The sequence below is a fragment of the Lissotriton helveticus genome, chromosome 2_1 (assembly GCF_964261635.1).
Source record: "Lissotriton helveticus chromosome 2_1, aLisHel1.1, whole genome shotgun sequence".
NCBI lineage: Eukaryota > Metazoa > Chordata > Amphibia > Caudata > Salamandridae > Lissotriton > Lissotriton helveticus.
Genome location: NC_136059.1, coordinates 773,912,813 through 773,925,313, shown reverse-complemented (window position 1 = coordinate 773,925,313; position 12,501 = coordinate 773,912,813). Strand labels below are relative to the sequence as shown.

At 47.8% G+C, this 12,501-nt stretch overlaps 1 protein-coding gene across 1 annotated transcript in view; it reads right to left on the bottom strand.

The window, feature by feature from the left end:
- Nucleotides 1–12,501, bottom strand: part of MAN2A1 (mannosidase alpha class 2A member 1) — a 1,212,885-nt gene that overhangs the window by 36,944 nt on the left and 1,163,440 nt on the right. The window contains exon 21 of the mRNA XM_078675492.1: nt 2,992–3,102. Within this exon, the coding sequence (XP_078531618.1) occupies nt 2,992–3,102 (111 nt within the window). The remainder of the gene's footprint in view (nt 1–2,991; nt 3,103–12,501) is intronic.

Genomic DNA, 12,501 nt, shown 5'->3' with positions numbered 1-12,501 from the left:
ACTGTCTAGAAAAGATTTCGATTATTACATATAAAATATCAAGCAATTTATGAAAACTGTTGAAACCATTATTTCTTTTTTTGCTGTTTTCTCGTCTTCATGACTAACATTTTCCGCCGCCTGGATTACTTTGAGCACCTTCACACACTTAGCACTTGGGAAACAAGCACTGACAAAGCCAATCGGTCTGGCCTAAGAAAACTGTTTTGATAGTTATACATTAATTCTTATTACCACCATGTGCAACAAAAAGAAAAAGAAAATAATGAAACTTAAATAGGCTATCACATGCGGTTAATAAAAATTGCAAACTAAAAAGCATTCACTGATTTGGGCACTTTATTAGTGATGTTTGTTGAATATCAAACATTTCAGTTGTGTCATGCAATTTATTGTTGTTATTAGTAAAGGACAACTGGAATCAAGCTAGCCTGGTTGATGAGGGGTGTTACTCCAAAACCCGTCCCAGGATGCTTTATTTCCGGTCCAGGGAAGATCTGGCTTGGCAGTTCGGGCTGGACTGTTCCCATTAGGTACAGGATCAAGACTGATTTGCATATAGCTATGTCTGAACTGCGGCTGGGCTCAAGTTATCCTTGTGGCTCCAGACTGGGCACGGGAGTCTGGCATCCCAAAAAGTTCTGCATGGACATCGGTCCTCCAATCAGGCGGCCCCCCTTCGGGAGGATCTTTTGTCGGAAAAGCATCCAAATCTGTCCATGCTCCGCTTTCTTGCAGAGACTGAGCGGAGACCGTTGACAGTTTTCGACCTTTTGCCAAAGTCTGTGACGCTGTCGTGGCAGCCAGGCTTCCCTCCACCAAGACGGCATACACCTGCCGTTGGGAAAGATTTGTGATTTGGTGTACAGAAAAACAGAACGATTCCCTTTAGCCCCTCTTTCTCAGGCTCTCCTTTTTATTCTCTTTCTTACCCAGCAGGGCTCAACTTTGGACACTCTCAAAGGATATCATTCTGCTCTCTCAGCTTTTTTGTGGCTGCCTGACCAGCAGTCCAACTTTCGCCAAAGTCTGTGACGCTATCTTGGCAGCCAGGCTTCCCTCCACCAAGACAGCATACACCTGCCGTTGGGAAAGATTTGTGGTTTGGTGTACAGAAAGACAGATCGATTCCCTTTTAGCCCCTCTTTCTCAGGCTCTCCTTTTTATTCTCTTTCTTACCCAGCAGGGCTCAACTTTGGACACTCTCAAAGGATATCATTCTGCTCTCTCAGCTTTTTTGTGGCTGCCTGACCAGCAGTCCATCTTTAAATCCCCTATTGCACATATATTTCTGAAAGGTTTGTAACATTGATCCTCACTTTTATTATGTCCCAGTGGGACCTCAATCACTTTACTTATGTGTGCTCCCTTTGAGCCCCTGCACAATTGTCCACTCAGGCTCCTTATCATCAAAACGTCCTTTCTCGTGGCTATAGCATCTGCCCAGAGGATCGGTAAGCTTCAGGCATTGTCAAGCCACCATAGCTGAACATCTACACTGATAAATTGGTGCTTCGTACCAGAGCTTCCTTTCTACTGAAAGTGGTCACTCCATCTTATGTAGGCCAATCCATCACTCTGCCAACTTTTTACACTCCGCCTCAACCCTCCAAGGAAGAGGAGTGAACTCAGCATTAATAAACAATAAGAGAGTTTTCATTCTATCTTGACCGCAACATGAGAGTTCCAAGTAGATGAACAATATTTTGTGGAGTATCTCGGAGCAAAGAAAGGACGGGCTGTACAGAAGAGGACGATCTCACGATGGAGCATACTCTGCATTAAAATTTGCAGTGCTTGGGCTTAGAAGCAACCTGGACTGTTTGCATGCTCAGTCCACCAGAGCTAAAGCTGCAACCACAGCATTAGCTCATGGAGTTCTGGTCCTGGGCGTCTATCAGGCAGCAGGGAGGGCTTCTTTGCACATGTTTACCAAACACCACTGCCTGGACAGTCAGGTCAGTAGAGATGGGCATTTTGCTTGCTCGGTCCTGCAGGACTACCTCGTGTGAAACTAGTCAGGAGACCCACCTCTGGAGAGGTATTGGTTGAGTATTTATTCTAAGATAAAGAATCTGCACCTAAAAGTCTCTATCAGATGAACAAGTTACTTACCTTCTGTAACACCTTATCTGGTAGAGACTCCCCCGATCCTTCCCACTCTGCAGATGGATTTCTAGGGACAAAGCTTTTGTCTTTCAGAGTCTTAGTTTTCAACACCAGTGATCAGTGTAATTTGTGGCTCCGTGCTTCAGGCATGGAAAGTCATGAAAAGTAACTGCCTTCAGCGGGCTTGGGTGGCACCTGTATAGGCACCACGTATGTCACTTCCGGTGTGAACAATGCCAGTGACGTTACGTGGAGCCGAACAACACCGCCTACCAGCGCACACTAGTACTGCTCAAGAAAAATTTCCGGATCCAGCCTGACACCTGGGGAAAACTTGAAGGTAAGGAATCTGCGGCTAGATAAGAGTCTCTACTAAATAAATCATTACCAAAGGTAAGTAACTTGTCCATAATGTTGATTCTCTATGGTTAGCCAACGGTACAGTATTTTTAATAGGGGAAACAGTACGTTTGGGGAGTCTAAAGACATATTTTGAGTTGAAATACCTCAGATATTCCATTCAATAGTTTTAAATGTGCTGCAACTGAATACATATGCCTGCTAAATTACATACAGGGAGGAGATTTTTTGTATGTAAAAAAAAAAAGAAATATCCACAACAGTTAGATATTTGTTCATAGTAAACATCACACAGGAGAAAGTTCAAGTTGTGTAAACATCAATTATTTTTCTGGGACACTAGCCCATCATCTTGAAAATATTCACTCACAACTTTACTAACAAAAGATTGATGATGCTGTGTTTCCATTAATAGCACAATAGAAAACATTAAAACACAAATCCAAAGCAATTAGACTTATAATAATGTTTTACACATGCTTTACATTAATCGCAAACAACACATATCATACTGTCATTTACCTTTCCCTGAGAAGTGGAGCAGTGAAGCCCTGTGTCTTTATTTTGAAAACCGCAATCGAAACCCTTCCTGTGAAGTATCAAGGCTGCCTCATCTGAAGGAGCAAATTTGTCCTGTGATAACACACGGTTCATGGATTAGTGGAAAAATACATTAAAAATCTAGCTTATATTAGAAATAATTTAGACAATTACAATTAGAGAAACTAATGAAAAACACACTTCAACTCAGAAATGGATAAGGAAAAGACAACTTCAACAGATTAGTCCACCACAAGATAATTGGATCAATTTCCCTTGCCATTAAACACTAAAATCTCTACTGTAAGTATGCCTCACATCTAAACAGACACAGCTTAAAAGATAACGCTAATGCCATGTTCCTGGTACCCTCAGATAAAATCAAAATTACCTCTGAAGGGCGAATATATACTCAGGCTATCCTTTACATGAACATCCCAGGTCAAGTAGAAGGTACTAACTGTGACTCAAGTGATAGAGCAAGTATTATTATTTTTGCACTTATAGAGCGCACAGCTACCCAACAGGGTATCCAGGCGCTAGGCATGTGAAGGCCGACACAGCTAGACAAAGGGCAAGATCACAAAGAATAGTATTACTGTGCTCGCCACTTGATTTAGAAGACCTAGTGTTGCTAATGCTACTGGACGATGTAGTGGGTAACAAAGACGAGCACTGGGTGCTAGGGAACCAATCTTATGCTGCTGCTGGGACACCAAGGTCAACAAAAGCAAGGTGATGGATGGCTTGCTTCAATTAACTGGCAATCACACAGGCCGCATTCCAATCTATAGTTTTTTGCCCAACAAGCTATCTCATTTGACGCAGCCATCCATAGTTACCCAAGTGGCAAAAAAGGGGTTGGTTTTCATGGAAAAAAAGTGGGCATGTCCCTGTTGCGGTTTGGACCCATTCCTGTTGTGGGGGCCAGGCTCACCCACACAAGCAAGTTACTACTTTTATTGAGAGACTTGAGGAAACGCTAGGTGGTAGGAAATGTTTGTGGCTCTCCGCAGATTCCAGAACTTTCCAACACAGAAATATATGGAAAATGTGTGTTTTTACCTCAAATGTGAGGTTTGTAAGGGATTTGGGGGGCAGGGGGGCTGGCAAGAGCTACACAAGTCACGCCACCCTGAACTCTCTGGGTGCCTAGTTTTCAGAAAGGTGCAAGTTTGGTAGGTTTGCCAGGGTGCCGGCAGAGCTAGGGTCCATATTCCAGAGCAATCAACATTACAAAAAAAGGGTCCGTTTTTAGGTGGAAAAATGTGATCGGTCCATGTTGCATTTGTGCCTTGTCCAGTCGCAGATGCAGACCCCACTGTAGGAGGCTGGTTTCGTATATGATGAAGCACCTTGCACTAATCCAGACAACCCTCACAGTGATTTTAGTGGTCTTAAACAACAAAAGAAAGCTCTCTAAGTGGTAGCTGTGGAGAGAAGCCTTCAGGATTATCCAGAAGTAGTGTAATAAACCACACAGTGTATATATAAAAATAAATATATTTATTACAGAACACTAACTAACACATTGGTATATCTCCTACCCAGAGATATAAACACAAATACACACTAATACTTCAATTGTAAACAGGCAAGCACAAAATACAGTGGTCTCCAGTGGGAGATCAAATCATATACTAAAAAGGGGGGAATGCGAACTGCGACCGAAGTCGGAACTTGGACCAGGAGACTCAGAGGAGCTAGGGACACAAGAAACCACCCAAGGGAAGTAACCAGGAATCTTATGGAGGCTGTGTGCAGAGTTGCTTGTCCAATAGAAGTAAACGGCAAAAATGTCATGGTTGCAGTTTGGAGAAGGACCCTTCCCAGTGGCCCTGTAGAAACCCTGTGAAATAAATAAAGTGGAGCCTCACCCCACCTGTGGATACCCCAGGAACCAGGATACCTACACCAGGGAAGCTGGGTGCATAGTTGCAAAGTGACGTCGGAAACTGCCGTAGACCACAATAGAGGACTTCAGGAAAGATGCAGCCGCAGAACACTGTAAGACTCCGGTGGAATCCAAGGGTGGATTTCTTGAAGTGAAGAACCTGCAGGCAGAGGGGACCGAGTCTATGCCACTGCGAGGTGACCAGGAGGCAAGGAAGAGCAATGCCCACCGATATTGGATGGATTTGCCTTGTCACTGCAGCTGTGTGGACCAGGCGACGCTGATTAAGACCAGGAGCCATGCACGAGCTGTCCCCGTTGGAAGTCGGGAACCAGGGGGTAGGTGTCAGGTGGAAGCACCAACAAGCCTTAGCAGCTGTAACACGCATGGAAAGGGAAGCAGGAGCAACTTTCGGCCCAGCAAGGTCCAAGGGACTCACTACAAGCAGGACAGTCATAGCAGGCCTGAGCAAGCAGAGAAGCCAACTGGAGAAGGAAAAGACCCTCGAGGAGGACCTACAGGTCAGAGGCACAGGGGTCGCGAGAGGACCTCAAGCAGCTCACCAAAGATGAAGACCCATGGTATAGAGGATGCTGTGAGGACGCTGATCTTGTCAGGAAGAGATGCTGGAGGCTGGAGCTTCGTGTAGCCAGAAGATCTCTGCAGTACAGACCCAACAAGCTGTGGCAACGGCAAGTCAACACAGTGCCCAGGGGTTTAGTCACAGTGGTTCCAACTAGGGACAGTGGCCTCAAAATTGCAGAGAAGACAGATAAGCCCTGGACGGAGTTGTAGAACCACCACCTGTGTTGCAGAGCCTTTCGAACGTCCGTGGGACGTCAGGAGCAGCAGACCGGTCAGCTTCATTGGAGTGCCTACAGATGCAGGGGATTGACTCCTTCACTCCAAGGGAGATTGCTTCGGGTGTCCTTGATGCCCACAGGTCTGTTGAAGATACTGGAAGAAGCACAAACACACACAACAAAGAAAACATGCAGAACAACAAGGCCATGAGCAGAAGGAGTCTTCCTTGTTGCAGTCTTGGTTCTAGGCGAAGTCCAATTGGCCAGACGGTCGAAGAGGGACTAGGTTTCAGGCTTGAGTCTTGTCCCACGACAAATCTGAGGACCCAACCATAGGTAAGCCCTTAAATACCCTAGGAAGGGGTTAGGACAACTCAGAGGTCCATCCCAGAGGAGAAGGTGGACAGTGGGGAGGATACTCCATTGTCCTTGGTCCAGCTTCGCAGCAGACAGGAGCCAAGGGCACTCTAAACTGGCTCAAACCAGAGTATTCAAGGAGGGCACCAAATATCCCCTTAAAGAGGTCTGGTGGCGCTAGCAAGCACCCCCACACTCGCCCTGTACACCAAGTCCTGTCTGGGAGGTGGTCACACCTCCCTGCGACAGGAAACCTATTGTTCTACCTTCCCCTGCGCAAGCTCAGCTCAGCAGCAGGAAGGCAGAATCATGTCTATGGTCTGCAGAAGCACTAGCTTGCTGGCAGACCCTGAAAGCCTGTTACCAGGAGTACCGGGGGCTTCCTGGAGGAGCCCCCCAGTGCATGGAATCATACCGCCAACACCGGGTAACTGTCTTGGGGTATGTTATGTTATGTTATGTTATATCAGCTTATAAAGCGCGCTGCTACACGAAGATGTCCTGGCGCTGTGCACTATTGCCTGGGGGGGCGTCCAAAAACCTGCACTGGACACATAGCTAAACTGGGAACAACCAGGTTTTCAGGCCTTTTTCTAAATGGTAGAAATTCCATGGCGGACCTTAGAAAGAGCGGAAGCTCATTCCATACCGAAATGGCTCTGAAAACAAAGCTCTTCCCGCCCCAGTTCGCCTTTTTTGTCTTGGATCTTCCGGGCCCTTCCCCCTCAGGGCTTTAAAAACCATACAGAGGGCTTTGAATTGGGCCCGTTGTTTAACCAGGAGCCAATGGAGTTGACGTAACCCATTTCTAACTGACTGAAACCTCGAGGTGCCTGTGAGCAGCCTGGCCGCCGCATTCTGCACCATCTGTAACCTATTAAGATGTTTCTTGGAGATGGTCAGATATAAGCTGTTGCAATAATCCAGGCGAGGCAGAACGAGAACTGATATTACTGTTCTGAAGGTTTCATCTGTGAGGAGGGGTTTTATTTTCTTAAGTGTTCTCAGTATAAAGAAGCTAGTAGATACCACGCTATTAACCTGATCACCAATGGAGAGGGAGTGATCCACAATCACATCCAGGTTTTTGACCTTCCGGACTGGTGGGGTAGGAGGGCCCATATCGCTGGGCCACCAGGCTGGGGACCAGAGGTTGGGATTATTCCCAAAGATCATCACCTCTGTTTTGTTGGAATTCAATTTCAAGCAATTTGCTGCTATCCAGCTGGTTATTGCCACCATACAATTGTGGCAGCTTGGGACCTTATCGGCTTCTTTGCCTCTCTGCAAAGATAACATGATCTGAGTGTCATCAGCGTATGAGGTTAACAATAACCCAATGAATCTTATGATGGTAGCCAAAGGTCTTACATACACATTAAAGAGTGTTGGGCTAAGTGAGGAGCCCTGTGGAACCCCACAGGGAAGAGAGAATGGTTTAGATCTTGCCCCCCCCCCCAAGCTCTACAGATTGTTCTCTGTTGGCCAAGAAAGATCTTAACAAAATCCAGGCTTCACCCCCGAACCCCGCCTTCGATAAACGATCCATCAGAATTTCATTATGGACCGCATCGAAGGCAGCCGACAGATTCAGCATGATCAAAATGGCAGAGCCTCCCTGATCCATCGCCTCACACACCTCCTTCGTAGCTTTAATCAGGGCGGACTCCGTACTGTGACCCGAACGGAACCCGTATTGAGAGGGGTCCAGAATGTTGTTGTTCTCCAAGAACAGGCTTAATTGCGTGTTCATGGCCCTCTCCAGAATTTTGGCCGGTAATAGGAGGCGGGAGATGGGTCTGTAGTTGTTGGGATCACTGCGATCTAAATTCGTTTTTTTTATAAGTGGCAGAATTGAGGCAGTTTTCCAGGCTACCGGATAATGCCCAGCCCCAATATCTGATTAAGTAAGGGGGTGAAGGTGTTGGAAATTGTGAATGTTGACATTTTCATTATCGCCGCCGGACACTGGTCATTAGGAGAGCCGGATCTACAGCCCATCAACAGGTTATTAACCGCATTAATCTCTAAAAGGCTAAATTTGTTAAACATAGAAGAGTGATTCATTTCATTAGACCTAAGTGCCAACATGTTTGATACCAAACATGCCCAGGTTCAGCACAGCTACTACATAGTTAGCCATCACATAAAGACAGACGGCCACTATATGTATCAAAATGGCTGTCCGGATTCACAAAGCCTGGAATATTGACTCCGGGGTTTGTAGGGGTGCCCTGCACATGCAGGGGCACTCTCACACTTATAACCCAGAACCCTGCCTTCAGGACTGAAAGGCCTGCCTTAGGGGTGACTTATGGGTTTTAAGTGTAGTGACCTCAGATGTAAGAAAATGTATATCTGTTGTAAGTGGAGGTACCACCAGCGTACACAAGCTGCAATGGCAGGCCTGTAGTCACAGTTCGAGTGGTCTCTCATGGGTGGCACAATATATGCTGTAGCCCAGGAGAGACCCCTGGGGTACCTATGCCCTGGGTAACCTAGTATCTTATACTCACATGGGTACACCATTAGACTATTGTGGATGTACAGAAGTACTTATCATAGCCAATGTAGGGAGGAAGCACAGACACTGGGGTCCTGATTAGCAGGATCCCAGTCATACTAGTCAAAAAAACATACTGACACCAGCATAAAGTGGGGGTAACCATGAAAGCAGATCCTACTTTCCTACACCCACTCACTCTACTAAGGTACCATTTTTGTCGGGAGACATAAGGGAACACTGTATGGTATGACATTTGTGCATCCTTGCACATTCTAGAATTTGTACTCACTGAAATGTGAGTATAATGTGTTTTTTAGGCACAGTTTGATGTTTTCAAGAAACACAACCACAAAAGTCACACAACCTTTTACAACCCTTTGTGTACAATTTTAGGTATGGCTGGTATTCATAGGTGGCAGCTGAGCTAGGGCTCAAAATCCTCGGCTTCCCATGTTGTAAAAAAAGCATAAAACTATTGAGTAAAATATGATGCCTCAAGGTCGCGGTTTGGGGTGCCCCGTGTCGAAAGTGCAAGGTCCAGCCACACAAGTGGGAACCATTAATATCGCAAGACATGTGGAAACATAGAATAATAGAAAGATTGTTGCTACCAATTGGATTTCTCTGCATTTGTGCCTTCCAAATGTAAGCCAGTCTATAAGAAGCAAGACATTTTGCAGAATGCCCTCTGAATAACAGGCTTGTAAGGATAACCACCAACTCAGAAATGTACAAATGACCATGGCTCCTAAACCCAGCAGCTGGTGAACATTTCAGAAAAACACAGGTTTCCCTCAAACTAACTGTTCACTCTTTATATTTTACCAAAAAACACGTTACTCAGTACACAATGAAAAACCATTGCAAGGTGCAGTTGAGCTGCAAGATTTGGGTACACCGTCTTCTTGGAGAAACTATAAACCCTGTATATCCCCGCAACCAGAAGGGTCTAGCAGATGTAATGGCATATTGATTTTGTCAATCGGCCATCGTGACAAAAAGTTACAGATGCACAAGTTACTTACCTTCGGTAACGATATATCTGTAAGAAACAGTAGTTAGTGTTAGATTCCTTACTTTAGAATATCCTCAGGCGTCAGATTGGATCTGGAAAGATTTGCGTAGCAGTACCCCTGCGCGTCGGTAGGCGTCGAATGCGGCTCCGCGTCCGTCGTCGGCTTCGTTGGTGCCGGGATGACGTCGTCGGAGTACTTAGAGCCGCCTCGCACGCTGACGTCAGTTCTTATACACAGCTTTTCCGCGCCAGAAACGCAAAGCCATGATAAAAACCGACACTGGAGCCATGAAACTAGGGCCCTCAAAGGGAAGAACCGTAACCCTAGATATCGGTTCGCAGAACAGGGAGGATGGGTGGGGCGGTAAGGAATCTAACACTAACTAATGTTTCTTACGCATATATCGTTAACGAAGGTAAGAAACTTGTGCATCTGAAAGAAACAGGTTAGTGTTAGATTCCTTACCTTAGAATAGATACCCCAGCAATATCAAACCCGGTGGTGGGTCTGCGAACCAATGATAACACCAGAAAGTCCTGGAGAACGGAACGGCCGAAAAAGCCATCTCTCCGGACTTGGCTGTCCAGGCAGTAGTGTCTAGCGAACGTGTGCAGCGAGGCCCACATAGCTGCCTGACAGATGTCCTGCAAGGGGACTCCCCAACCCAGGGCAGTAGTAGCCGCCGTGGTCCGAGTGGAATGGGCACGCAGACCCACAGGAGGCTCCTTTTTAGCCAGTGAATAACAAGCCTTTATGCACAAAACGACCCATCGAGAAATGGTTTGTTTGTGCACCGCCCGTCCCTTCTTAGCACCCACGTAACCAACAAAGAGCTGGCCATCCACCCGGAACTGGCGTGTGCGGTCCAGATAGAATGAGAGCGCATGTTCTGGGTCCAGACGGTGGAGCCTCCTCCCTCTTTCGAGGGATGTGGAGGCGGAAAGAAGGTGGGCAAGGTGATGGACTGCCCGATGTGAAAGGCTGTAACCACCTTGGGCAGGAAAGAAGGACACGTTCTTAAAACAACTTTGTCCGGATGGACAGAAAGAAAAGGAGGCTTAGAAGATAGAGCTTTGAGCTCACTCACTCTCCTAGCAGAGGTGATGGCAACCAGGAATGCAGTCTTAAGGATAAGAAGACGAAGAGGGCAATTGTGACGCGGCTCGAAGAGAGTGCACATCAAATAAGTCAGAACCAGGTTCAAGTCCCACTGAGGCATCACGAAAGGAACAGGAGGAAACATGTGAGTGATGCCCTTCAAGAATCTATTTACAACAGGGGACTTGAAAAGAGAAGGCTGATGAGGGAGCCTTATGAAGGCTGAAATGGCAGAGAGGTAGCCTTTGATAGTGCCCAGAGCAGAGCCCTGCTGGGCAAGAGAAAGAAGAAAGAGGAGAACCTTTGAAAGGGGGCAGAAAGGGGATCCACAGCCTTTGCTGTGCACCATGCCACAAATTTGTTCCACCTGCAGGCGTATACCGATTTTGTGGAGGGATGCCTGGCTGCCAGAATGACATCACAGACTTCAGGAGGCAAGTCAAATGGCCTCAACTGTCGTCACTCAATCTCCACGCATGGAGGTGGAGACTGGACAGGTTCGGGTGGAGGACTGTCCCCTGCTGCTGCTACAGAAGGTCCTCCTGAAGGGGCAGACGAATCGGGGGATCGACTGACATGCTGAGTAGCTCGGATACCAGTATCTTCGTGCCCAGTCCGGAGCTACAAGGATGACTTGGGCCCGGTCGCGCCCGATGTTCTTCAGCACTCTGGGCAGGGGGGTATAAGTAGAAAGGCGACCGCAGCTCCACTCGCGATGAAAAGCGTCTCCGAGCGAGTGCCGCCTTGGAAATTCCAACGCACAGAACTGATGACATTGCGCGTTCTCTTCTGTGGCGAATAGATCTAACCAAGGCTCTCCCCACTGCTGAAAGAGACCACGCACCACGTCCGAGTTCAGACGCCATTCGTAATCCATCATGCACCGACGGCTGAGTTCGTCCGCCCTGGAGTTCAGGGAACCTGCCAGGTGCTGAACCACCAGGGACACACCCTGGTGTTCCAGCCATTACCAGAGGCACAGAGCCTCCTGACAAAGGGTCCACGACCCCAACCCGCCCTGTTTGTTGCAGTACCACATGGCGGTGGTGTTGTCCGTGAACACCTGCACTATACATACCCGGACAGAGGGAAGGAAGGCTTTCAGTGCAAGTCGGATAGCCCGCAGCTCCAGAAGGTTGATGGGAAGCCAGGACTCTGCCGGAGACCAGAGGCCTCTGATCTCCCTCTCTCCCATGTGGCCCCCCATCCCAGGAGGTACGCATCAGTCACCACTACGTGCTACGGTTGGGGTAGGGAGAGAGATCTGCCGCTGACCCAATTGCGGTCCGTGAGCCACCACTGCAACTGTCTCGCAGTGCCCTCCGAGATCAGGATGTGGTCGGACAGGTTGCCCTGTTGCTGGGCCCACTGAAACTTCAGCTCCCACTGCAGAGCCTGCATCCGCCACCTGGCGTGATGCACCAGAAGGATGCAGGAGGCCATCAGCCCCAGAAGCCGCAGCGTCAACCTGACCGAGACTCGGGATAAAGGCTGAAAGATCGGAAACAGAGCCTGAATATCCCGAATCCGGTGTTCGGGAGGATAAACCCGAAACTGCGCCGAATCCAGAACCGCTCTGATGAAAAGGAGCTTCTGAGAGGGACACAGGTGTGACTTCGGCACATTGATGGAGAACCCCAGCAGGTGCAGGACGTCGGCTGTAGTCTGGAGGTGGCTGACCACTGTCTGGGGCGAGCCCGCCTTCAACAGCCAGTCGTCGAGATAGGGGAAGACAGACACCCCTAATCTGCGCAGATGAGCTGCGACCACTGACATCACTTTCGTGAACACCCGAGGGGTGCTGGTAAGGCCGAAGGG